At 50.1% G+C, this 26,963-nt stretch overlaps 2 protein-coding genes across 9 annotated transcripts in view; one reads left to right on the forward strand and one right to left on the reverse strand.

Moving 5' to 3' along the window:
• The first annotated feature begins 145 nt into the window (after positions 1-145).
• Positions 146-1,761, forward strand: SRA1 (steroid receptor RNA activator 1). The gene is made up of 5 exons (XM_088522522.1): positions 146-201; positions 454-579; positions 886-1,088; positions 1,324-1,432; positions 1,539-1,761. Exons 1-5 carry the CDS (start codon positions 177-179, stop codon positions 1,730-1,732), a joined length of 657 nt encoding a protein of 218 aa, XP_088378648.1. The 5' UTR covers positions 146-176; the 3' UTR covers positions 1,733-1,761.
• Positions 1,762-2,839: 1,078 nt separating this feature from the next.
• The window catches only part of ANKHD1 (ankyrin repeat and KH domain containing 1), a 117,471-nt gene continuing 93,347 nt past the window's right edge, over positions 2,840-26,963 (reverse strand). For 4 of the 8 annotated variants that reach the window (XM_088522662.1, XM_088522657.1, XM_088522665.1 and 1 more), the window contains 13 exons: positions 26,276-26,732; positions 25,768-25,845; positions 24,101-24,247; positions 22,892-23,002; positions 21,243-21,392; positions 19,336-20,948; positions 12,062-12,241; positions 10,677-10,928; positions 9,072-9,247; positions 7,394-7,558; positions 6,885-6,931; positions 3,271-3,444; positions 2,840-3,069 (listed from right to left, as the gene is read on the reverse strand). In XM_088522662.1, coding sequence (XP_088378788.1) covers positions 3,291-3,444; positions 6,885-6,931; positions 7,394-7,558; positions 9,072-9,247; positions 10,677-10,928; positions 12,062-12,241; positions 19,336-20,948; positions 21,243-21,392; positions 22,892-23,002; positions 24,101-24,247; positions 25,768-25,845; positions 26,276-26,732 — 3,530 coding nt within the window. In that variant the 3' untranslated portion in view covers positions 2,840-3,069; positions 3,271-3,290. Of the gene's footprint in view, positions 3,070-3,270; positions 3,445-6,884; positions 6,932-7,393; positions 7,559-9,071; positions 9,248-10,676; positions 10,929-12,046; positions 12,242-19,335; positions 20,949-21,242; positions 21,393-22,891; positions 23,003-24,100; positions 24,248-25,767; positions 25,846-26,275; positions 26,733-26,963 lie in introns of all 8 variants that reach the window. The other 4 variants (XM_088522661.1, XM_088522660.1, XM_088522658.1 and 1 more) reach the window with 4 other exon arrangements.

Raw genomic sequence — 26,963 nt, forward strand, 5'->3', positions numbered from 1 at the left:
AGCACCCTCATCTCACCCAGCCCCGCCGCCGCAGCGGCCCGGACTCTACCTCAGCGACACTTTCGTAGCGACCATTTCTCAATAAAACCCGACCATGCCGCGCCCCGCGTCCCGCCTCGCGCCGCCGCCTCGCGCCGCCCCTGCCCGCCCCGCCGCGCGTGACGTGACGTGGCAGCATGGCGGAGCTGTACGTGAAGCCGGGTGAGGGGCCGCGCGCCACGGCGGGGCGGTGCGCGCCGCCGCTCGGGGCTGCGCGGGCCGGGTCGGGCCGGGGGGACCCTCCGCGGCGAGCGGCGCCGCAGAGACCCCCGGGCTCGTGACGGGGGGGCATCGAGCCCGGCCGCGGGCTGGGAGAGCCGCGCGGGGAGTCCTGGGGGTCCCGGGGAGCCGGCGGAGGGTCTCGGGAGTCCCGGGGCGCCGCCCGGGCTCTCACGTGCCCCTTTTGCGCCGCAGGGAACAAGGAGCGCGGCTGGAACGACCCGCCGCAGTTCTCCTACGGGCTGCAGACACAGGCCGGGGGCCCCAAGCGAGCGCCGCTCACCCGCCGCGCGCCCGGCCTTGTTCCCAGCGCGTCCCCAGGTCAGAGCGGCCGCGTCCCGGCCGCAGCGCCCCGTGGCGCCGTGCGGGCGGCGGGAGGAGAGGCTGGGCCCTGTGCCCTGCGGTGTTGGCACGGCAGTGCCAGCCAGGCAAGAAGGACCCAGCACCAGCCCTGAGAGCCGGAGAGGCCACGGGGCTGGTGGGCACCGGGGTGTGAGGGCCTCTCCAATGGTCTGGCCCGCTTCAGGGGTGGCGATTTGGAAGTTCCGTGCTGCGGCTGAGTGTACCCGCGCTGGGGCTGCGCGTGTGGGGCCGAGCGGCCTCCGCAGCAGCGTGTGTTCCCTGCAGGCACTGCTGCGGGCCCCGCTGCCCCCGCAGGCTCACCCCCGAGATCGCTGGGGCCGCCCCCGCTCGGGCCCGTCAACCCTGCCCTGCGGACAGGGAGCGTGAGGCCGCCTGCAGAGGAGCCCTCCGAGGACTGCGATGTGCCCGCAGACGCTGTCCTCGTCCCGCTGCGGGAGGCCCTGGACGCCTGCCGACCCACAGTGCAGGTGAGGCCTTCGGTGCTTGTTTCTCTAGCTCCAAGGCCCGTTTCACCCTGCTCTTCCAAGACGTCGCTGCTGTTCTGCACTAGGGAGCGGGGAGGTTCATCAGCCAGGAGAGGGGCCAAGCAGGAGCTGGTTGCTTCTAGGAGAGCTCTGGGGCTGGGAGAGCCACCTCTACCCAAGACAGCTGCTCAGGGGCTCCCTGGCAAGGCCTCGCTCAAGCTCTTCCCTGTGCTTCCAGAAACAAGTGTGTGAGGACATTGGGCGGCGGCTGACAGTCCTCGGGGACATGTGGGCTCAGGGGAAGCTGTCAGCCCCTGTGAGGAAGAGGATGAGCCTCCTGGTGCAAGGTGGGGAGCACAGAGACTGGATCTGTGGCAAGCCTGGGCCACTGGGCATATGGTGCCCACCAAGATGCTGGCATGGGGCTGCTGATGGCTTCCCTTTCCTCGGCAGAGCTGCAGCGATGTTCCTGGGATGCAGCTGATGAGATCCACCGCTCGCTCATGGTGGACCACGTGAACGAGGTGAGCCAGTGGCTGGTAGGTGTCAAGCGCCTGATCGCCGAGATGAGGAACCTGCCCACAGGGGAGCTCGCTGAACCCCACGGTGACAAGACTGAGACCGGGCCTGACCAGGAAGCTGCCTGATGCAGACTGTGGGCAGTGCAGCACATGGTGGGGGCGATCGGCAGAAGGAGGGCCCCTTCGTGCCTGAGGAACTGTGGGTGTCTCCTCTTGCTCCTCATTCCGGGAAAAGGGAGAATTTTAATCTCCTTGACATTTTAGTGGCGATTCACTGCAGGATGTTTAATAAATAGCACCAATCTGGCTCCAGGCTGTCCTAGTACTCTGGGCCAGGCTCGCTCCTTTTTCTTCAGTGAGTGTTTGGAAATGCTGGGTGAGGCCCTAAGAACCTCAGGCTGGTCTCAAGGAGCTTCGCCCCAGTAGGGTGTTCCCTGCCTGGCAGCACATTAAGGGAAGGATTCCCCAGCAAGTATTGCCTGCAGCATCACCCAGGTCCACCTGGAGTTTGCCTGCTGCATTGGTTGGCAAAGTCCGGGCCACTCTAGCCCAGCCTTGGGCAGAAGTGGGGAGACCCATGGCGGCAGGGCAGCCATGCAGCTCCTCTGCACGGAGACAGGCCCTGGAGACGTTGTGGGTGACTGGGTAAGGCAACGTGCAGCCATCCTGGAGCAGCCTGGCGTACGGGAAGAGCAATAGGGCACCATCAGCCCTTACTGGGGGAGTCCTGCCCACCCTGGCACAGCTCTGACCCAAGCGTGAAGCTCAGACCTGGAAGGCTCAAGTGCAGTTACCCCTGAGACAGTGGGGATACAGGAGGAAACGTCATGCTGGACCTAGGCTGCAGCAGCTCTGCACCGTGGCGTGAAGGCAAGGGCAGGGAGCCTGTTGTGTCTCCAGTCTACGCCTGCAAGAAGGTCTCACCCACTGCCCCCGACTGTGGCTGCCCCAGCCCTGTGAGCGCCCTGCCCACGGCAGCTGGGGCAGGAGGCAGGGCATGAGGCATCCCAAGCCTGGCAGCAGTCAGCTGCTCCCAGCTTTCAGGCCCAACCATTTCCAAAGCTGTGGAGAGATACCGGATGTGCTGCGGGTCCTGGCAGTCCTGCATTCACCTTACAGGGTCTCCTTGCACAAGGAAAGATCATCGGGGGTTGCTTGGCTTATCCTCATCACCCTCCCCAGAGCTCCAAGGGCCCCCTGAGCCCCAGCACAGAGATCCACCAGCCCAGAGCAGGGGTTTCATGGTGTTTATTGATCAAGCGTGAGCTCCCTAGGCAGTCGCACCAGCCAGTCATGCCGGAGCCCATGAGGTGTCACGCGTCCATCCCTCCCCAGCATCACAGGGAGGGCTGCAGCCAGCCGGTCACGGTGCCAGCACCTCCACGAGGCCCAGACACAGGCCCAGCCATGGCCTGGAGACGGGGAGCTGAAAACTCAGATGTCCATCTCAAACTGGTCTTGATCTGGAAGGGCAGGATGGGAAGACAGAGTCAGGGTTAAGATGAGGCTACCCTAAAGGAAACGTGCAGGTAAATTAATTGCCATAGGGCAGAGAAAATTGTGTGTCTCTCCTTGCCCTTTTGGCTAGGTGGGAACCACACTCCCCAGGTAGCGTGGTCCAATTCAGCTGCTTGGACAGGGGATGGAGGGCCTGGGCTGCTCACCTGGCAAGGTTTCTTCGCTCTCATTCTGCTCCTTGAGCTCCCCCAGCTTGACGAGGCTGGGCTGGGCCGGGGAGGTGACACCGGGGATCTGGGGCAGGCAGCAGGGAGGGGTCCTGGCCACGGGCGAATTCTTGCACTCCAGCAGGAACTTGCGGTCGTAGATGATGCGGGTACCTGCCAAAAGCAGGGGCAGTCAGGGACCGTTGGCGCCTGGCAGCCCCCTTCCCCCAGCGCCATGGCCAGAGGCTGAGCCCAGAGCCGGGGGAGGGCAGAGGCCAGGCCCAGCGCTCCGCCACGGCTGCACTTGGTGCCAGAGTCGCGTTTCCTGCGCAGTGTGAACCTCCCGGCCCGCACCGCAGCCCTTCCCCACGCCATTCCTCCCCGTCCAGCTCCCGGAGCCCTGCTGAGGCACCGCGTGGCTGCGGGGAGACACCTCGACGCCCCGTGGCAGCCGCCCCGGAGCACGCGGGGCTCCGCGGGGCCCTGCGCACGTCCCCGCCCGCAGCCGCCTCGCGGGGAGGCCGCGCCGAGCCCCGCTCCCCGCACGCCGGGGCAGGGCGCGCGCAGGCCCCGCGCTCCGGGGCGGAGCAGCCCGCGCGCTTCCGCCCTCGCCGAGGGGCCCAGCTGTCCCCGCGGGGGCCGGGCCGGGGTGGAGGGGACAGAGCGGCGCCTCGTGCCAGGCTGCCAACGGCAGAGAGCAGCTGAGGGCAGCAGCTGGCGCGGCGATAGCCCCGCTAGGAACTCCCTGTTCCTCGGGCCCCGGCCCGGCCCAGCACAACAAACACGTTACACAACCCGCGCGGCCGTGCCAGCACCTGGCCCGGCTCCCTAGGCGCACGATAAGGCTTATCGAGGGCACCCAACGACGCCCAACTGCAACCCGCTCCTCTCCTGCGCGCGGGGCCCCGCGCTCCCTGGGGCGCAAGCGAGGGCTTTGCTGGGGCTGCAGGAGGGAAAGCTCCCTGGGCAGTTCCTAGGGAACCCTGAGGATTCCAGCTCCGGGGCGGAGCTGCAGGCAGCCCGCGGGGGAGCTGCGCCCCGGAGGGCCCCGCAACCTCCCGCAGCCCCGGGCAGCCGCAGCAGCGCGAGCGCCGGTGCCGAGGGGCAGCGCTGCAGCCGGCGGCCGCAGCAGCGCCAGGGGCGGCCCGAAAACAGCCTCAGCCTCCGCCTGGGCCAGGCAGCAGCGCGGGGCAGCGGCCGCCCCTGCAGCAGCTGCGGGGCAGAGCGAGGCCGCCCTGCAAAGCCGCGGGCGCCCTCCCGCCCCGCGCCCGGGGAGCAGCCCCGGGAGCTCCCGGAGCCCCGGCGCCACCACGAGGGGCGCGGGGGGAGGGAGGGGCGAGCGCCGGGCGCCTCCCCCGGCCCCGCGCTCCCCGCCGCGCGCCCCGGGCCCGGCGCCGCCGCCTGCCCGCGGGCGGCCTTACCGCCCGGCGTGGTGGAGTAGAGGGTGCCGCCCGGCGTGGAGCTGTAGCCTTCGGGGCAGGGGAGATCGCGCCCGCCCGGGATGGGGCAGGAGGAGGTGGCAGTGCCCGCCGCGGCCATGGAGCCGAGCCGAGCCGAGCCGTGCAGGGCGGCGGGCCCGACACGTGTGCGGCCCCCGGCGCCGCCCCGCGCTCCCGCCCGGCCCAGCCGGGCTCCGCCCGCCCCCGGGCAGGGGGAACAGCCCCTCCGCCGCGACACGTGTGAGCCGAGGCCAGCAGCGAGACGGGTCCAGCGCCTACAGCGCCCAGCCAGCCCGGGACACCCCTGTGCCTGTCCTGGCCCTGGCCCCTGCCCCGGCCAGCAGCAGCTCGCGGCACAGCCAGCCCAGTGCTAATGCAAGAGAGCCCCGGCCCTGGGCACCACGCACGAGAAAGCAGCCCCGCTCACAGCACGGGCACCGCGCTGCACCGAGAAGCTCTTACATTACAATACCATTCTTTTTGCCTTCACCATTTGCTTTTAATACAATTACTGTTAACACAAGTGTTTCTCTTTCGGCATTTGCAGTTAGCAGGAGGGCAGTAAGAGCACAACTTTTTTTTGTTGTTGTTTGAATTTCCATTTTGGACACTAGGTAGAAGGTCTGAATCCAGTACTGTTGCTGAGGTTTATTTGCCTACGGTACGCAGATATTACTTGTGCACTCGACAGTTTGAGCGCTCCTGAATAGTCAGGAGTAACTGGGACAACCATGCCATTACATTATTTCAAGAGTTCACTCCATGCAAGTTATCACTGAATCCTCTCTTTTGGGTGCTCCTCCGTCCTTGCTTTTCCTGGGGAAACTCTGCGGTTGCATATAAGAAATGGTCAGGAGAGGAGGAAGGAAGGTGGGGAAGGCTCCATCTGCTCTCTGGTCTGAGGGACCACTGAAAGCATCCCATTACATTGGACACTTTGTGCACTGGAGTTACCTGCTTGAGAAACGGACCAAATACTCAGTGTGGTTACTGCAGTAGTGCTGAGCAAAAGTAGAAATAAGCATGCTTTTAATGCAAAGAAATGGAAAGCTTCCCAAGCACAGTGATACTAGACTCAGTATCAGTAGTGCCGGCGTGGACCACGAACCTGCATCTTAAACAATAGGCAAAACCCTCTTCTTCCTCACAGAAACAGCTTGAGAAGCTCTTACCAGATTTAAAGGGTTAAAAGATGCTTAAAATTGAGTACATTATTCTCTGCTGGGAAGTGGTCTCTGCTCTCCTAATATCTGCTCCTGGGCAGTTGGTCACAGAGAATCAGTGAAGAAACCCTGCATTTATCTAGGATAAATTTATCTATTTGCCACCTGCAAATTAAGATGTCATTGTTTGCCAATGTGCCAAGTCAGCACTTATTTCCACAGCCCCTGAACAATACCTGGTATTTCAGACAACCCACCTGTAAAGAGAGTGCTAAAAGTTGCAGAACTGATCCAGAAGAAAAAGAGAAAACAAAGAAGCAAACAGAAAACAAAAGCCCCAAAACACACAACCATGCTCACAGAAAATAAAGGGGTTAACAACCGGCGGGGGAAGCGCTCGGGCTCTGCCTCGCAGGTGACTGCAGCTCAAAGCCCTGGCTCCCCCTTTCCCAACCGCATCCACTCGCTAATTCAGTGATCCTATAGAGGTAAAACTCCTGGACGTGGCAGCTACCAATGACAATATGCATCCTCTTCCAAAATTCTCACACACAACCTATAAATACTGTTTGCCTTTTATTGAATATTCAGGTAAATATTTCACATTAATACAGGCTACATAAAGTAGAGCCACTATACGACATGAAATTTACTCAACTTTTCCTCTTAAGTATGTAAACAATTATACATGTATTTGCCATCCTAAAAGGCTGAAAATCATGTAATCCTCTAGTTCTCTACTGCATACAAGTAGCATTCAGTAGCGTTTAGCCAAAAGCACTAGCTTCATCTGATTTAAGTTCAAAACGGCTAAACTAACTGGAGAACAGAATCAGTTGTGTAGGTAAATCAATTTGTTCTTACACAACGGGCGATCAAGTTTCCATTGTTACAGCCCACAGAATTGCTTAGATAGGCACATTAAAAAAATCCCCAGGGTTCTTCAAGGTCATAAGGTTTCCCAACACAAGGCTAAAAAAAAGGACAGACCCCCTTAAATCAGTTGACGTACTTGAGATGCATGTTTCCAATGTGAGGTGCCCAGGTGCCAGGCCAAATCTACAGCAAGAAGGGAAAAAAACACGTCTATTATAAAAAACAAATAAAGGTTCCTTTAACAGAGAAATTCACCGCTGGAGGCGAAGCTTAAGACTCCCCCTAGAATCCAACCAGACTGTTGTAGAGCAGCTGGGAGCTGCCTTCAGCTCTGGCCAGGTTTTCAGGGACAACCTGTAATACACTGATTATGCATATAAACCCTATCGCTGACAATGATGTTTGTACCTTGCCAAGCATTCTTGAAATTCTGGCCATTTATCTGAAAACCACATATATTTACAAACACACTACGGGGGAGAGGGGGGGGAAACATGCAAACAATTCTAGTAAGAGTTGGAAAAAACCAAACCAAAACCAAACCAAACCAACCTCACCTACCCGGATTTAAGAAAAATAAAACAAAGCATAACTCTGTACAAAAGCTCCATGGAAGCAAAGCTGGAAAAAAGGCAGCCACGGTACCTGCTGAGCATCAGTACATTCTGTTGAGTTTTGGACAACTTTGATCATGGGGTTCCAGGCTGGGTCTGGAGTATGAAGCCCATTAAAGAGAGGGCCTCCCGGGCCATCCGCTAGCTGCGGGTGGGAGGGTATCAGAGCGCCGCCGTACATGGAAATCGGTAAGCCCTAAGGGATCAAAAAAGGAGCATCAGTGAATGGGACAGCGGGTGTGAAACATGCCCTTAGCAGATGCTCCTCAGAGCAGCACCCTTCACCTTGCCAGCACGGAACACTGCTCGGGGAGCGCATCTAGCGCTGGGCTAGGACACGGGCGGGAATGGCACGAGGGAACGATGAGGAGGACACAACGGCCCCATGTGAAGTTTTTTAAAGCAAGGCAGAATGTAGCTTTACTAGCGCTGACATTTTATCAGGCTTTCTGTGGCCGTGGATGACACATGGGCACAAGGCACGCTTGCGAGGACCATGGCTCTGTTTCAAATCCACACACAACATTCACATACTGGTAAGCAACTGGGAGGAAAAGGGGCATCACTGCTCATCTAGGCAGAGCCTGGAATACAGAGAATCTTTACAAAGCCTGGCATGCGAGTCGGTTTACCCTTTTCCTGATGCTACACCTCACAGGATGCAGCGGCCGCATCCAGGGAGGCTTCCAGACGCCTCCCTTCAGCCACACACGGCAGCCTTGCAAAATGACGTTCCCTTTTCTCACCTCTCCAGCCTATTCCGATCATCCTGCGCTCTGAGCTGTGGCTGGGGAACTGCCACAGGGAACTTTTGAAGCCTTGACAAAATTTGAGCGCACAAGATTCTCTGAGCTGAAGATTTTCTACAAATTACTTAAGGGGTAATCTAAAATGTTCTGCCAGTTCAGAAACAGCAAGTTACAGAGCAGCTTTTTGCACTTAGGAGATTTCTGCATTCAAATGACTGTTGATCTGCAATTCAGACGCCCAAAGCACATGCTGCAGCTACTTCTGAGAGGTGCTGTGAGCAGCTGTGCTGTGGAGTGCCTATTGCTCGACCGTGCTCCCGTGGAGGCTGAGCGCAGCACGGCTTGGCTGCCCGGCTTTGCCTTGAGCTACAATATTCCCACACAAGGCACAGACCTAGCGCCGTTCGCTCATCCTGCCCCATCCTGAAGGCAAGCAGAGGGTGTTATTCACCAGCAGAATTTGCAGTGAAAGCATCGCATGTTCCCTGAGCCACAGGAGCAGAGCAAGCCTCGTGTTAGCAACGCTTCTGCGTGACCGAGGCTCTGCAGGATGACGGAGGTTATCAGTGACTGGGCAAGGGAGCATTTACAGCCTGTAATTTCTAGTTTTGATTCAATGGGCCTCTACGTTTGACCACTGCATCTAGCAGACTGTAAAGAGGTCCAGGACTAGGTGCAGCAGCAAGGGTAGAAGAGACAGAGCAAAATTTGACACAGTTCTATGAGTACGTGGAGTAAACCTGCCCTTAACCCAATCCCACAGGCTTCCCACAGCTAGTAGCACCGTGAAACATCTTGATGAACCAATGACTTGCCAAACATCCCAGTTTACTCTAGAGGGGAGAAAGAAACCCGCGACATCATGAAACCAGTTCTTTTGAGACTTATATTGATCAAATTGTGCTTCCATAACAGAGACCTTTGTTCTTTTATACCCCAACCCACCCCTTTGTAACTTACTTTAGAAAAATCCACAAAACTATTTGGCATAGGTTGGTGGAAAATGTTCGAGGGAGCCACAATCCCAGAATCATCTCGCTCCATTGGCTGATGCTGAGAAAACGTGCCTGGGTCTGACAATTGCTGATGCATGGGATGATTTCCCATTACAGGCTGAGACCAACCTGACAAGCCTTCTGGAAAGGAGAGAGAGAAATTGCCTGATTACTATTAATTGCAGTGAACTGTGCTCCAGATTAAACAGCCATAAACACCTCCACTGATCTGCTGGATCCTAGAAACACACACAGAACATCCCAAAGCTCTGCTCTGAACAAAGTTAGACCTCCTGTAGCCTGTGTGAAGCAGATGCCACCTTCAGGCTACTAACCCATTGCAAAAGGAACCCCCCAGTCCTATGGGCAGCATTACAGCTTCTCATATGGAAGGTGGAAAAGTCAGGTTCCATGTGAGGTTGGCCACGCACACAGTTGCTTTCCTATCAGCTCCCATATCCTCTCACACACTCACGCAGTAACACAAGAAGGAAGAGTTACACTTGTGACACAAAAAAAAGAAATAAAGAAAAAAAGAAGGGTACAGAAGGGAGACCAGGAAAAGCAGGGTAGTTTGGACCACTTAAGCATCTGCCATCTAAATGCACATTCATCCTCCAGGCAACCATGGAGGCCATGGAGACTAAGAGCGATGTCAAGTTTCAGGTGTCCACAGCACAGAGCTAAGCTCCCATACAGCCCCAAAGCCCATCTGTGAGCACTGGAAAAAGACAGAGCCATACGGAGACACTTCGTTAAAGAGAACAGAAAGGATTTGACTGAAAAATACCAGATGAAGAAGTTTTAATGGTCCTGTAGAATTACAAATGGGAGCAATTTACAGCTCAAATGCTGCAGCTCCTACTTTCCACAAGAACTCAAAACTATCAGGAAAGTGAGTCAAAACTTCATCTGTTTCAGTGCTTTTGTTTTATAAATGGGGGCTGCCTGAAACAGAGCTTATCCCATATTACTGAGGAGTTATGAGAAGACCAGTATAGATAAACCCGTAACTCTGTTTCTGGATATAAACAGCTGGGCTTACAACTAACATTTTAAAATGCCAATAGGTAACAAGCGATAAACTTGGAGGGACCCAGTGGCTCCTTTTAGGTCACCTATGAGGACTTGGAGAAGGATTCCCTTAAGAAATAAAATGTTGTTTACTTTAAAATTTCGTATCATTCAGAAGATTAAGTATGAAATATCTGCAGATTCTCAGGGCTGGCAAGTGTATCGTGGCATATAATCGAGGCTGGGTGAGAACCATCCACATTAGGAAAGAAAAATCAGTATCTTCACTGACATACACTTTCACATCACTGAAACACTGTTTCTCCTTTTAGGACATATGTGTAAGTTGATTATAGGTTTTTAATTCTTGAATCACAAGGAATTTTGTGTTTTTACGTATATTTTGTGATTATGAAGCTTTAGCACTTACTTCGAAGTCTGGAATTCCATTCCTCCAGTCCTCGAGGTTCCCTCTCCAATTTCCTTTTCAAACCCAGTGTTGCCGCAAGGCCTGCACGGGGCCTTGCTGATAGCCCGGCTGACAACGCGCACTCACCGGACACGCTGTTAACTCCAAAGGACCAGATGCCGCTGTGCCCAACGGGAGCCGTAAAGTTGGTTCCTAAGGGGGTCGGAGTGACGGATCCACCCTGTCGAATCCTGGCCAGTCTTTCCGTCCCGATGGGAGGGGGTACCTTCCGATCCTGATTTGTGTTACCCGTTTTTGGCTGGCCCAAGTTAGAAGGTGCGGAAGCAGCTGAAAGGGGTGAAGATGATCCTGAGGAAACTGATGGAATAGGAGATTCACCTGGTGAAAAGAATATTTCTCTTGCTTAATTACACAGAAAGCACCCAGCTACCCAAGGTAAATGCTACCCCTTCTTTCTCCCCAACATTATCTTATGGAAAGTGATAAAAAGGTTATCTAGGCTTCTGTTTTTTTTGGCAGAAGATTCATTGTACCAAATATTTTTCAGTCTTTCACTGAAATTCCATTCCTTAACTCTAAAATCAGAATTATATGACAAAAGCTTTCAGACAGAATCCTGCGATATTCTCCTGACATTACATTAAATCCAAAATAATTAAAAGAAAGAATAAGAAACATGGAAGAGTTTCAGTAAGATGTGAAGCTTGAGCCAGAATACCATAGATATCTAAGCAGCCTGGTTTTGGGTATACACCACTCCCAGCAGAAGAGAAACTAAAGATAGCTTCCCAAAGCCACACGTGTAACAGCTGAATAAGCTCCACCAGCTTCAGAAGTGTCACTGAATCTCATTGGAAAAAAATTTAAAAAAAATATAAAAAACCCAAACTTTTGAGCACCTGTTTGAACATTTCGATTCTTAAGCTCAGAGTGGCAACGAAGTTGCATGAATGACTTAAAAAAAAGTCTCTCCACTTAAGATTCTGAATCAAAAAGTGTATATTTCCTGTAAAGCTACTTCCATGTTCTTCCCATTAAAAGGAAAACCCATCTGTTACCTCGGATGATATATGAAAATTTTGGAACCTTTTAGGTAACATTAAATAATTCTAGACTTCCAATTTTAAAAAGTCAAGTATAATTCCAATCCATGGCAAATATGCAATTTTCCTCTACAGTCATACAATTTAGGAGAGAATTTTAGCTTGGTTCAATCATCTCCTGCTCCCCACAGCTTCAAGAGCCCTCCTCTTACAACCTATGATGACTGATTTTTTGACCAAATATGCCCTTAGTAATGCTACCAAAACTAGTGTCATTTTACATGAAAAATAAAGAAAACACTAAAGCTTTGCACATAATCCTCAAAGATGCTAAAAGGAATTGGAGAAAAAAAAAAAAAACAACACACATTTTGTGCATCACTAGGTATTTCCTCTCAATTTACAAAAGTGCTATAGACAATAACTAAGAATTTATAGATAACTAAGACAGACCCATGAAGTTCCTACATGAATTTGTTGCGCTTGTCCAAGGATGTGGTGAAAAATGCTGTCTGTTAAAGCTGGGAGTCCCAACAGGCGCTGGCCCTTGAAGGTAAACCCGTGCTCCTTGAATGTTTGCTGAAAAGCCTGTCAAAGGACCTGAAGAAGAAGTTGTAGAGCTGTTGGATGGATCTAGAGAGGGTAAGCCTGAAATAAACATAAATTTGATTAAATATATCTCTTTGGGAACCTGCTTCAAAGCACCAGAGAGATCTCGTGCTCCAAGTCATTAAAGCATTTCATAACCTTCAGAGGTATCTGCGCACTGCTGGTTTTATAGGTGTGTGGCTCTACTTAGCCAGAAACCAACCGAAGGCTTTTCTGTATGTTCTCTGATTTAGTTTAAAGTTTTAACAAAAACAGCCATCCCTTTGTCACCAGGAGGAATCAATCCTGACATGGAAGGCGAAGGAGCAACTCTGGGAGTGGCAAGAATGTTTCCATACAAAAAGGCCACATAGGAGTCAAGCAAACAGGAATACAGGGGGTTGTGAAAGTCATTAAGTAGTCAAACACCATGGAAGCTTTTTTTTTTTTTTTTTTTTTTGCCATCCTATATTGTTACACATGCATATAAATTGGTCAGAGCTTACTGTATCCAAGAAAATAGGGCTGACAATATCCGGGATAGCAGCCGACAGGGCTGTTTTCTCTACAGAGATGTGTGAGGAAGGGAAAGATGGAAAGAAAGCTCCAAGACCCACAGAAACGATTAGCAAGGGGAGTTAGCTCTTAAAGCATTTTGGACAAGTGCTTAAAAGCTTTGGCTTAGTCAAAAACTTCTATCACACTTGATTACCTAACAGCAGAAACAGGTATGGCTGTGTCTTTACCTGAGTTCTGGGTTTAGTTTCAAGGGCCCATTAAACAAGACTACTTCCAAAGTCATTAAAGCTTTTCAGAATGACCACAACCAGGACTAGCCATATTGCTGCAGGGCAGGATTGAAAGCACCTATTCACACCTCCCGGTCTGGGGGTAGCAGTGCTGAAAGGCAACAGCTTAGGCTGCAAGCTAGGGGCTCTCCTTTCTCCTGGGGATGCTGCTGAAAGCTGTGAATGTTTCCAGTCTTAAAACCAAGAGGCACATCAGTGTAACCCCGCTTCCAAAGCACTGCATCAGATCCAGGGGCTGCATCTCCAGTGCAGACAGCTCGGGGGTTGCGCTCCTCCTGCTGACACTCACGTTCTCCAGCTCCTTCACGGATCTTCTGCAGCTTCAGAACTTCATATATCTGAGGGCCACTATCTTTAGCATTGTACAGCGTATAAAGGCCAGCATAACATAAAGCAGCGAAATGCTGAAGACTAACCTTTCCTGAGGGAAGTTCCTACAAAGAATTCTCCAAAAATCCTTCCCCTGCTAGAAAGCCTTGAGAAAGAGAGTGAAGTAACATAACAGCAAGTGCTTCTGCCTTCATACAGAAAGCCAGGAAACCCGGAGGGGGGACCTGCTCATGTCCACAGAAATAACCTGCTGGATTTGAGGAGGTTCCTGCCCACGAGGACTGCTGGGTTCCCAAACAAAAGAGAGCAAAGCAGACGCCCAGGGAAGGCCGGCGCTTCCAACCGCGTCCAGCAGCACCTCCTGCAGCCTTGGGAGGAGGTGACACGTCCCCGATTGCTGCACAGCCAACAGTTTGGGCACTGTGGTGTATTTTCTACAAGTGGGAGAACAAAGAGGAACAGCCAGAGACAGAGGAATTCACCAGGCAGTCATTTTCTTAAATCATAAAGAATGCTTCCTATTATCGTCTTCCCTTTCATAAAAAGGGAATGAAAAAAAAAAAAAAGCTTTACTCAATACTAAGACCAGCTTTGGCAAGTGAAGACTAAAGGAATGCTTATTTCAACAGTCAGCTTAATTATATATTTACCAATAAAATCAGATTTTACCAAAAAAAAAAAAAAGGAAAAAGAAATTGTAAAAAAAGAGCATACTTTGCAGTTCCCTTGGACATGAACTCAAACTCTGCATTATGCTCTGAAAGCACAACTGAGCTTTAGAGATGGCTGTATCAATCCCAGGCAAGTCCTGCTCAAAATGCAGTTTATCAAGGCTCCCAAGCACTTTGGCAGAGATTAGTTAGCTTCAAGGGCTAACTCATAGAGAAGCTGCAGCAACGCTTGATAACTCTGCACAAAACAGGCAACCCAGCTGCCTCATACAGCTCTGAAGGAACACACTGCTTTCTAAGGCAGCATACTGCAAGTTTGTGAGAGCTTCTGGTCCTACACACGTCGGGTCTCCGACACTTTCCCCAAACCTAGAGCAAGTAAATAACAAATGTTTTTTTTTTTTTTTTTTTTTTTTTTTTTTTTTTTTGCTCATTTGCCACACCAAAATTGTCAGGCTAAACCTGCGCTCACTCTGCGAGCTGCTAGGATTAGAGCTGAAGACATAAACAAGGCAAAAGGCAGTTTAGAACAGATCCACAGCCAACAAGGACACTGGGACGGGTACCTGCGACTCAAAGGAATGGGTGAATTTGGTAAAATCCATGTTGCGACCAAGCGCGCGGAAGAAAGCGAGCCCGCAAGGGGGGAGTCCCGCTGGGGCTGCTCTTTGGCAGCGGAGAAGGGCTGGCGGGAGACGTGGGGCAGAGGCTGGCGGGCGCAGCGAGCACGAGCCGACAGCGCGGTCCGTCCTTGGCGCAGCCAGGAGCGGCCTCAGCAGAGCCGCTGCACGGGGCTCCCGGGGGGCGGCCTCGGGTCTGTTCAGGACATTGGTTGGGAAAGGCCCCTGGGAGACAGGCCTGAAGAGCAGAGCAGGCCGGGAAGGCTGGACCTGACTCAAGAGAAGCAGTGGCTGCCCGTTGGCGTGTGCCGAAAGCCGAGCCGGGGGAACGATGGCCAGCCTGGCTGAACAGCAGCTATGGCTGAGGCTCTGGGAAAAAGGAGGGTTTAGCACCTTCGGGAGAAGGAGAAGACAACTCAGGAAGAGCACAAGAAAGTCACTATGGTATGGAGGAAATGAGAAAGGGAAAGCTTGGATGGAACTCCATGTGGCCACTGATGTAAAAGACAACAAAAAATGTTTCTACAAATACCTTAACAAGTAGAGGAGGGCCAAGGAGAATCTCCATGCTTTATTGAATGTGTTGGAGAACATTGACATCAAGCATGAGGATAAGGCTGAGGTACTTAATGCCTTCTTTGCCTCAGTCTTTAACATCCAGACCAGTTATCCTCAAGGCACATGGCCCGCAGAGCTGGAACACACCTCTAGAGTGCAGAATAACCTCCCAGAACCTGGGAGGAAACAGTCACTGACCTTCTCCTCCACTTGGACTCCCACAAGCCTGTGGGGCCGGATGGGATCCACCCGAGGGTTCTGAAGGAGCTCGTGGAAGTGTTCACCAAGCTGCTCTCTATCATCTATCAGTGGTCCTGGTCAACAGCGGAGGTCCCCATCAATTGGAAACTGGCCAACGTGAAGCCCACCCACAAGAGGATCTGAGAAACTACAGGCCTGACAAACTGACCTTGGTATTGGGGAAAGTTATGGAGCAGATCATCTTTAGGGCAATCACAAAGCCTGTGAGTGACAACCAGGGGACCAGGGCCAGCCAATGTGGGGTCATGAAAGGCAGGTCCTGCCTCACGAACCTGAGCTCCTTCTACGACCACATGACCTACCTAGTGGATGAGGGAAAGCCTGTGGACATGGTCTACTTAGACTGCAGTGAGGCCTTTGACACAGTCTCCCACTGCCTTCTCCTGGAGAAACTGGCAGCTCAGGGCTTAGACAGGTGGACTCTTTGTGGGTGAAAAACTGGCTGGATGGCCGGGTGCAGAGAGTGGTGGGGAATGGAGTTAAATCCGGCTGGTGACTGGTTGTGAATGGTGTCCCCAGTGTTGGGGCCAGTCCCCTTCAATATCTTTATCTGGATGAGGGCATTGAGTGCACCCTTGGCAAATCTGAAGACAACACCAAGCTGGGAGGAAGAGTTGATCTGCATGAGGGTAGGAAGGCTCTGCAGAGGGATCTGGACAGCCTGGATCGATGGGCTGAGGACAACTGTACGAGGTTCAACAAGGCCAAGTGGTGGGTCCTGGGCCACAACCAGCCCATGCAGCGCTACAGGCTGGGGGCAGAGCGACTGGAGAGCTGAGGGCAGAAAAGGACCTGGGAGTGCTGGCCGAGCACAGCTGAACAGGAGCCAGTAGTGTGCTCGAGTGCCCAAAAAGGCCAAGGGCCTCCTGGCTGGTGTCAGGACCAGTGTAGCCAGCAGGAGCAGGGAAGTGATCGTCCCCCTGTGCTCGGTGCTGTTCAGGCTGCCCCTCGAATCCTGTGTTCAGTTTTGGGCCCCTCGCTACAAGAAGGACATTGAGGTGCTGGAGTGTGTCCAAAGAAGGGCAATGGAGCTGGTGCAGGGTCTGGAGCACAGACCTCATGAGGAACGGCTGAAGGAGATGGGGTTATTTGGTCTGGAGAGAAGAAAACTCAGAGGACACCTTATTGTGCTCTACAGCCACCTGAAAGGAGGTTTTAGTGAGACCGGGGTCGATCTCCAGAATAACTACCAAAAATAGGACAAGAGGAAATGGCCTCAAGTTGCACCAGGGGAGGTTCAGGTTAGATATTAGGAAATACTTCTACACAGAGAGAGCAGTCAAGCACTGGGACAGGCTGCCCAGGGAGTGGTGGATTCACTGTCCAGCAGTGTCCAAGAAACGTGCAGATGAGGTGCTTAAGGACATGGTTTAGCAGGTTATGGTGTTGAACGGCTTATAGTTGGACATGAACTTTTCCAACTCTGATGATTCTATGAGCTTGCCCAAGAATAAAAAGAAAGTGGAAAAAGTACTCAAAACATCATCGTAAGAAAGAAAGGTAACACTTGCTTAACAGACAAACAAAACCAACAACTCTCCTCCCCCTGCCCTTAAATAATGCATAACCAAATAACGAGATTTAGCTAAACAATCTTCACCAAACCAATTTGGAGGTGATTGCCAAGAGATACTAAATGTTGGCTAGATTTGCTATAGCCCTGCTACACAAGACAGGCACAGCAGACAAACCTCTGCTCAGTAGAGTCAGACTGTAGAATTGGTGTCTATCTAATGACCATTACTACTCCTTTGTGTCATTTCAAAGCATACTGATTAAGTGAGGCCCATCATATTGCTCCCTGTCCAGCACTCCTGGACCCTGAAGCATAAGCAAGGACCGAGCCTTTCTTCTCCCCTGGCACTCCTGACAAAACGTGCCCTTGGGACCCATGGAAAACCCTCAGTGCATCCCCCTAGTTCCTGCTAGCTCAGAGGCTGAGCCCAAAGGCTGATCTAGCTGGGAAGGGCCAGGGGATGCAGCGAGGAACGTGCAGAACCACACTTCAGTTCTGAGGTCAAGGCATTAGAGGGGTCCCACTACTGCTGTTTCTCTCCTCACCATCAAGCCTTTCAAACACGCCCTTCTTCAGTTTCCCCTAAAGCCCCTCTCCTTTGGCTCGAGGGACAAAATTTAGATTCTGTGATGCACGTAGGTTCAAAGTAGCACCAAGCAAAAGGGCCCATTAAATGAATCAGCTGCTGACTTCACAAAGCAGTCAGACGCTGTGATTCTGAATTTCAGGGGCAAATCCAACTTTTTTTTCAGTTGTTCTTCAATTTTCCATCTCCTAACAAAATTTCAGTGTGAAAAAGTAGGTTCTGCCCAAATATGTTTGAGGTTCAGACAGGAACTTCTTCAAGATTCTCTCGCCAAAGTCAACTACATAATCTGCCCATTTACCATTTCTAACTCACGGCAGAATCAGATTCTCAATTATCTCTTAAATATTTATACCACAAACATATACAAGAGAGACAAAGCCATTTTTACGAATTAAAAAAACCCTAACACAATAACCTTGACCATAGCCTAAGAGAACAGTAAAATCTCTTGCTCCTATGGGCTGTCCCAGTTAGCTGCCCTTGTATATGCCAAACCCGTTAACAGGGATTTTAGCAGAGCCCATTTATTAGAAAGTTTCCTTCCCGTGGAGGGGGCATCCCAGTAGCAACCAGCCCCCCATTGAAGAGCACAGTGGAGGCCTAGGCGAGCCCATGTAGGGGATTTCTGTAGGTTACTGCCACCAGCTCCAGCTGCTTTACCTTCCCCAGCCTCAGTTTAGACAGGTTCTGCTCACTGCGCCAGGAATGGAGATGGCAGAAGCTCCCAGAGGTTCGTGTGCCTTGCAGCACAGACACACAGTCCAAACTAAGCTACTGCCAAGACAGTTACAGTCACAGCAACCACCCTAATGTTGTGGTTAAAGGCAGTCTGAGAGAAGTGGTCTGGTTTTCAGAAGCCCCGAACGCTTTCAAACCTACCGAGATGAGTGGGAATACAGAACAACTGGAAGTCAAACGATGGAAGCGTCCAAACTCTGGATTTAAGCCTTGGAAAAACAGCTCAAAGGCCTAACATGCAGCATGGGGAAATACATCTTTAAAGCAAGGCTCTTTAGCTACCCAACTTTAAGGTACCATAAGTTTACTGGGGCAAGAGGAAGGAAAAGAGCGGAACATTCTAGATCTCTTGAAGGTCCCTTCCAGCCAAATGGGTGCAGCCAGCCACCCGCAATGTATTCCATGAGCTAGGAAGATAACAGTCCTTAAGGGCAGGGAATTCACTGGGAGTGTTCCTAATCAAATTAAAAGCAAGTCAGCTTGAACTGCTGTATCTTAACAGATGAGAGGCAATAACCTCGTAGGAGTGCACCATCCAATAGCACCAGCTTCCCAAAGCACACTGCAAGTTTATCAGAATTCTCCCCCAGACAAGGTGGAATCAACCAACATCAACACCACAGACTTGACACCCTCCAAGCCAAACCGCTCTCCCATGCAGTGGGTCTGCAAGCCAGTGCATGCACTCACTGCCGGAGCTGAGCTTCATCGAAGCAGTCCTGTCCCTGCTGCTTTAATATCATGATGTCCCATGCAAACCCAAAAGCTACATCAACGCTACCTCAAACCCTATAAACAAGCAGAAAACATTCCTGCCTTTTACAGGAGATTAAGTACTCAGTGCTACTTCTGCAACGTTGCCAGTACTTAACATCCTAAAAGAGCCAGAGGAGAAAAGAAAAAAGAAAAACATTTCAAAGAGCATTTGGATTAAGACAGGCCAACATCATTACACTAGCATCACATAAATATCATTTGCAACCAATTCTCAAGCAACTCCAAGTAATCAAGTGCAATGGACGGAGACAGAATTCTGTCCAGCGTGTAATCTTAGTGACTTACCTACAGGACTAGTAGAAACCCTTTGGGAAGGTGGCCTGAACCCAGGAGCCTTGGAGTTATCAGGATGCACGTTTTCCACATGTCCTAGCACAGAGTTATTCAGAAAGGTAGACTGAACAGTGAAAGATGGGTCTGCTGCTCGAGTGGAGAGTGGGCAGTCTCCCCATCCTTGGTTAGCTGGCACCTGGTTGCTATCAAAAAGACTACTAAAGTGATTGAAGAGTGTTGCTGGCCCAAAGGTAGGAGGCAATGATTTGTTTGCTGGATTAATGTGCATCTGAGAACCGTTCATAACGTTCATGGCTGACGAAAGCTGCACTGCAGCAGGTGGACCTTGAGAAGGTGTTAAAGGAACTTGATTCGTAACAAAAATAGACTGAGGATCTTGATGCAGGTTTGCATTTGGTACCACTGAATAGAAAGAACCTCTGGACTGCATCCTGTGAGTAACTCTAGGTGCTGGTACAGCTACTTGAGGTAAGTTACTGTTGTCCTGATTATCTGCAACAACTGACCTGGGTGATGCTAAGCTTAAAGGAGTGGATTCTGAACTGGATGAAAAAGGCATCGACATGGAAGGATTGATCTCCGACATGCTGGTTGGCAGTATTTCATCTTGGACGTTATTTATTGGTGCAGGGCTGCTAGACGGGCGAGTTTCTGCCACTCCTGAACTGCTGCTAGTTGACGTATTGCAACTGCTCGCGACCGAAGAAGGGGCGCACGCGTTTCCAACGGGCTGGTCTGGGGCAGGCACCTTCTCTTTGGGTGCCGAGACAGCTGAGAACGAGTCCGTTTTAAGTGCAGAATGCTGCGTTTGTGGAGCATTAGAGGGCAGAAAGGCTGTGGGAACTTGCCCGTTGCTGGCGGGGGCAGAGGAAGCAGAAGGCAGAGTGCTACAGGTGCTCGTCACAGTTGAGATGGCGGTTGCTGCGGCGCTCGTCTTGGGAACGCAGGCAAACAACTGCTTTCTGACCGAGGAGGGCGTCCGATTACTTGTCACGCACAGCGGCTGGGTGGAAGCGACTACAGAAGAGACAGTAATAGGACAACTAGAAGTAGCTAATCCAGGAGACTCCGTCTGCAAAATATTCCCATTCTGACTACCTACGCGACTCGAACTGTTATGCTTTGGAGAGCTGTTTGTGCTGCCAGGGTTGACTGGTCTCACTGGGAATGGTCCCCAAGTGTTCGGAGACGGCGAAAAAGTCCCTCCAAACTGGGCCATGGGTAAGCGAGGGTGCCGAATCTGTTGCATAGTTTGGGCAGCCAGCAAGGCAAAATGAGGGTGAGAATAAGCTAGAGGAAGAGACACTGGAAAAGATGAGCGCACATTTGCTGGGACATTCTTGTTTAACTTGTTAGTAGGCTGGAAAGTAGATAGTGTTGATGACTGTGATGTGACCAGGGGTGGTGCTCCCAGGGGGAAGGAGTTTTTGTTTGAAGCAGAGGCAGTACTGACTCCAGATGAAAAGTTTGCATGGATTGATTTGGTACTTGAAGCAGGCGTTCTTATATGAGTTTTAGGAATCAAGTCTTCCAGTTCCTTGGCAGGATCTTGAATAAGGGCATTGATGAGTTGCACTGCATATCGCGTTGACTCTGTACCACCCCTGCAGTAAATACAACATATTTATCAGTTCCTTATATAAGGAACTCAACAATGTGCAACATTCTGATGCCTCATTTTATAACCAGACATGTATTGTGCATGTTTACTACAGTAAGTTATGTCTTCACTTTTGCTCACCTTAAAGATTATAACTGAGCAAACAGTTCTTAAATCTATCTTGACAGCAATAACAAACACTATTTTCTAGAACAAAGAAGCTAAATATGTCTTAAAAAGCAAACAAACCTAGTAATTCACTTTCTGAGCTAACTCAGTTTCTTTTCAAGATACCGACCTTATTGTGATCATTCTCTCTCCATTTTTATCCTTTTGTTTATCTACGTCAATATGGGCACCAGTGACATCTTGGATTGCTGTGATGTTGCAGCCACCTCTTCCCATTATTCTAGACACGACAGAAGCTGGGACAGATAATTTCTTTGACCTGTATCACAAAAACCACAGATTTGTGAAGCTTGTTTAAAATTTAAGGTCGTAAGAAAGAAACGGAAACAACAACAAAAAGTCCTCCAAACCCTTGTTGTATGCCAACCAGCTGAACCAACATCCTTAAGTTTCAGAGCAAGTGGTTTTCTGCTCATAGATTTTTCACCCTTTGGAGCCTCTCAAACTCCTCTACCTACTCAGCATCAATGGATTATTCAGAGCTTTTATTCTACTACTGTAGTATCACAGATATAAGGGTCTCATACACTTTAAGCTTTTGTGCACTTTCAAAGCGAGACAAATCCTTAGTTTACTGACCTAAATTTACATAAATAGCACTGCTTCAAATATAAAAGCCAGTGGCTTCACAATTTCTACTGGCTACAGAAAAGAGAAGTTTGGCTTTCCAGTATTTTCGCAGCCATCAGCTCTTTAATACCCCTTGCACACACACATCGTCGTTTCCACCTCTCTCAGACCTCAAGTGAGAAACCACACTTGATCTGAAAGTTTACAGGTGACAAGACACAGTAGTGGATGCCAGGCTTAAACTGTGCAGTTCTAAAATTTAATGAGAGGCGGGAAGCCACTATGAAGGCCGCACACATTTTCAGAAGCAGCCTCACCTTCAGGCCTCAACACTGTAACCCATGTATTCAGCAAAAGCAGCCAACTGAGGATTTTCCTAATCCACAGGCTGTTGGTGGGTCAGTGTGGGCACAGGGGACTGAGACGTCTCTGAAGACGAACTACGCTTGTATCCAGACCCCAGCCGAGGTCTCTCTGGGCCACGACGGTGCCCAGACTTTCACGACCGGACCTCTCCAGTCCATGCACTGCTTTTGAGCTTGCTAGTGATGTGCAGCAGTTGAACACTGAATAGTTAGAGGAGATTCAAAGGGGTCTCAGAAACCACTGTGACCACGGTTCAAGCACCTCTGAACCCTGTACAGATCCCCACCACCCCCTGGGAAGGCCGCCAGCTTCACCCAGTTATTCCAGTCTTTGTAGCTTAAATATCTGAACCAACAGGAAATCTTTCCTGAGGTAGTGGGAAACACATTTTATGTTAAACACATCTAATATGTGGAAACATTCAAGAGATGCACACTGCAACCCACTCCGGCCCCAGCAAGCAGTCCCTCAGAACACGCAGCAAGCCCTTATTCCACCACGGCTTCCCACTTTGGGCTTTTCCCAAACTCCCCCAGCTCCATGCCCACACCCTCAGCACCACCTCTCAAACTAGCCATCCCAATCCCTCCTTCCCCAAACCGGGGCTCCCAGCCCTCCTCACTTAACTTCCAAGACATTTCCACAGTACCCACAGGGCTTCGAAGTGGACTTCTCCTCCCTCCTAGTTCCACGAGGAACCCCCGCACTCCCACCCCTTCTCCAGAAGGGCTCACCGTGCTGCCCGCCTGACCCCCCGGGAGTCCGGCCCTCCCCACCCACCAGCTCAGTGATTTTTACCTCCACAAGTGCCCCCCACGGTACCTTTTGGCTCCTGAACAGCAGCGCCCTCCTCTCTGCAGCTGGAACTGCTCCACTGGCGTTGGCTGCAGAGCGTTGCTAGGGGCAGGGTCTTTCAAAACTCTGCCTACTTGCCTGTGAGGGGCAGAGGGGATGTTTTCATGGGTGCTTCCTTAACAGGCATCCCTTCTAGCCAGTGGGATACTCACAGGGAGAGGGGAGGAGAACCAGGAGGCTGGTCGCTCAGACCAGGAGGAACTCAGGCGTGCAGGTCCCAAGCTTTTTGCAGCAAGTAAGAGGTGGCCCAGAAACACCTCTTTGGCTAGACGCAAGCTTTGCCAGCCAGGCCAGGACACATAAAATACTAACACGGAACATGGTCGGGACACGTGTGCCATGATACCAGGCCTGACACAGCAGGGCCCAGCATGGAGCAGCGCTGTTGAACGCGGTTGTGGTGGTGGGACACTCACCCACGCTGTAAGGCTCAAAGAACTAAATGTGCAGGCAAAGCTACCTTTTATTTCCTCCATTATTATTATTATATATATATATATTTTTAAAAACCCACACCAGAGAGTGTTTCTGGTTTCCAATAATTAGGATACAGAGTCCTCTGTACAAATGCTTTTGTTGCACACAGCCTAAAATGCTCTAAAAATGGGTATTTCTGCTCACAGCCATTGCAGCAGAAAAGCAGCAGGGAAGGGTAACTGCACCAAAGCATCCAGCGTTTGTGCGTTCATGCTGCATTCCCTTCTGACAGGGAAAAGGAAAAGGAAAGCTCCAGGACTGTGTCTAGTTGCAAGAACTAAGCATAATAATAGACAGACTAGTGAATGGCCATGTAATAAAATCCAGTACATTTAAGATATATATATATTTGGGGATAAACTGTAATTGCACCCTTGCAATCAGGGTCAGCAAGACACAGCCAATGAGGTTTAGCCTTGCAGCAATCGTCCTCTACTTTACTGACACCCAAAAGTTAAAGAGAAAAAGAAAACCCCAGCACCCAGTAAAACACTCATGTCATACTGATCTTAAGTTAATACAGAGTTACTACAAACTACGACAGTAATTACTTTCCACAGCACTGCAAGCAGGAGGGGAAGGGTTTCTACAAATTATATTAAATAATCAAATAACCCTGCTGTATATTCTATGCTGGAGCACAGTTTATAAGCTCAAAATAATTCACAGACAGTTCTTAAACACAGAATTAGTTTTTACCTTCTAACCACTTCTTTCCAGCCTTCTTCTCTCTTCTGGCCTCTTTTTGGGCTAGTCAGATTCAGCTTTACGTTTGGAGAGGTCAGAGGCAGGGAAACTGGTTTGTATGCAGTCGACAAAGCATTCGAATTCCCTTCACCTTCAAGCCTGAGAACAGAGAGGTACTAATTAGAAATTGCAGCAAATAAAGCTGCCAGCATCACAGCGTGCGTACTCTGCAGCTACTACTAACACTACCTGCTTTCATTCCCCTTTTCCAAACAGAACAACTGCTGAAGGACTTTCACAGGTATTTTCTTACCATCAAGTCCACCTCCTGTACCCTTCTTCTAAAAAGCAGGGCGCTAAGTCACTTTAATAACCTTTTAAAAAAACATACCTTGGTAATTAAGTTTTTCTCAGCAGATATCTCAAAGTGTTTCAGTTTCCAGCTCTTATTTCAACGCATCTCTTGGAAAAATAGGGAAATGCTTCGATTCCCTCATTTTATAAGTGGGAAACTGAGGCACAGAGATTTTAGGGTATTTATCTACCAATTAAGTCGTTTTGGAAGTAGATGCCCAAAACCACTATTTGTTCTCATACAGCTGTAGGGTAGTGATAGAAACAAGTGGCAAGTGAAAGAAACAACGTAACCCTGTGGGGCAGGGAAATAAAAGAGTGAATCTGTTACTAGGCTAACTCATCTATGGGGACAAAAACAAGAGCACAGTCCAGGGGCTCACACTTTCATTTGCACTGATTTCATTTACTCTGATTAAAACACCTGTCCAGGTCACTTAAAAGCTCCTTTACAGATCTTTTAGTTGCTCTCATATAACTATAAGGTTGAGCCAAATAGAAGAAAATGCATATGAAAGAGCAAACCATGAGGTTTATTGTATCAATTGCACAGTAAATGCTTAAAAGCTTTTTTTTCCTTCTTCTCCCTCTGGTTTTGCCTGAAAACATCTATGTAAGCTTTTATAAAAGCATCATTATGAAGTCTGATTTTCACTTCAGTTGCAATAGCCTTGTCACTGGCATGTCAGTATCTAAAGAGAAAAGGAAATCAGGAAGAGCAAACCTAAAAACAGTCTGCAGAATATGTCTGCCTGGTGCAAAAGCTAGAGAGAAGTTAACAAACTGGCCTAGTTTTGATATTTATAGATCAATATACACCTAAGAGAGAAGACTAACAGGCAGCATTTCCTCCTCTGTATAAAGAGGCAGAAGTACATGGCTAATCCTGCAGCAGGGGCCTTGCAGGAAGGTAGAGTTTGCTAGGAGAGGAGGCAGAAACAACCGAATTTCACAAAATGAAACACGGATAGCACCTGACTTCTAACATTCCTGAAGATAATCCAGAGTCCCCCCCTCTTACTACCCCACCACAAGGGCAGATGAGTCTCCTCTTTTGACACCCTATTTTAAGCTGGTGGGGGAGGCTTGGAGAGGCCCTAGAACAGATCAGAACGCGGCTCCCCACACTCGCACCCAACTGGCTCAGGAAGTTTGGTGATTGCCCCTCCCTGTTGCTTCCTGCCCTTTTTGATCCCATATCTACATATTTCCCACTCAGAAACCAATGTCATAATGGGTATTAGCTTCTTCATTAGGAAGTGAATGATCTTCCAAGCTCATTTCACACAGCTGCTGTACAGTCATTGAGTTCTTTTGACTCTCACCTCTGGCTGGACAAGGCTAGATCAAACTGGCCATCAACCTGACAGGCAAAATGCTCAGAGTCATCAACCTCTTCCCTCCTTAAAACAAAGAGATACATAAATGAATTATGATAAAACCACACAACAATCATAAGGTAATCAAACTACTTCTGTAAACAGATTACAAAATTGGTATTTACTTCAGAATTCCCACCACGTTCGCTTTAAAATCTTTTCTAGTATAATTGACTAGATACAAGTACTTAGGCAGCTCGGAGATAAAGCTGAATGTTTTGCTAAGGTAGTATTAAAGGTGCCAACAATACCCAAAATCTTATCTTATTAAAATGGGTGCATTCAATAAAATTATCAGTACTATTTAATAGCTATGCAAATAAAGGAATCTTTCAAGATTCTGGGACTATAGAAGCTGGTGTAAAATTTAAGATTTAAAAAAATGTATATATATACACACACACACACGCATGCACACACACAGGAAGACAGGGAAACAAGACTGCATTCTCACCGCGTTGGGGTTTTTGCAGCTGACGCGCTCGTTTTCTCTTCCTGAGCAGGGATAAGCAAGGAGGCATAGCGCCTCTCACCAGAGGAATTGGTATCCATGGTGAAGTTCAACTCTTGGCTTTTACCTCCACTGCTACTTTCACTATTGCAATCTGTGCTATCCAAGTTATCTGAATCACTATTCCCACCTGCACCACCACCTCTTGGCTCTCCATTTATTTTATTTTTATCTGCTTTTTGCTGCGCTAGAGATATATGCTGATCTGGCAAAATTATCTGCATGTTCTGAGGAGTCTCTTTCGTTTTATTTTTCTTATTTTTCCTGTTTGTGCTGGGTGTAGTCACCACATTAGCTCTCTTCTTCCCAAAGGCATTTGTGAAAGTAGTCGATGTTGCAGAGATTCCAATCGTAGTTGTAGTGGTTGCACTTGGTGGCTCTATAGGAACTTCTTGTTCCACTGAAAGAAAAGCAGTTGGTGTCTAGTCAGAATCACAGAATATGAAAATCAGTGCCTCCGAATGAAGACACTATAGAGTTCAAGTTACACTCTTTGTTCAGCTGTCAGACTACTAGCATCAGATTCAGCCATAAATCATCCAAGAACAGGACAGTTTTGCTTGGAAAATGGGGGATCGAAAGTGAACAAGGCAGTTTTAACTGCAACACTGACAGCTGAACACCCAAGTTT

The sequence above is a fragment of the Tinamus guttatus genome, unplaced genomic scaffold (assembly GCF_059628265.1).
Source record: "Tinamus guttatus ecotype Peru unplaced genomic scaffold, ASM5962826v1 Tinamus_guttatus_pri_ptg000155l, whole genome shotgun sequence".
NCBI lineage: Eukaryota > Metazoa > Chordata > Aves > Tinamiformes > Tinamidae > Tinamus > Tinamus guttatus.

Excerpts from the sequence above, each read along its gene's own strand:
- SRA1 (XM_088522522.1), top strand. The coding sequence starts at position 177 with ATGGCGGAGCTGTACGTGAAGCCGG. Across the intron at positions 580-885 it reads TGTTCCCAGCGCGTCCCCAG|GCACTGCTGCGGGCCCCGCT; the intron begins GTCAGAGCGGCC and ends TGTTCCCTGCAG. Across the intron at positions 1,433-1,538 it reads GATGAGCCTCCTGGTGCAAG|AGCTGCAGCGATGTTCCTGG; the intron begins GTGGGGAGCACA and ends TTTCCTCGGCAG.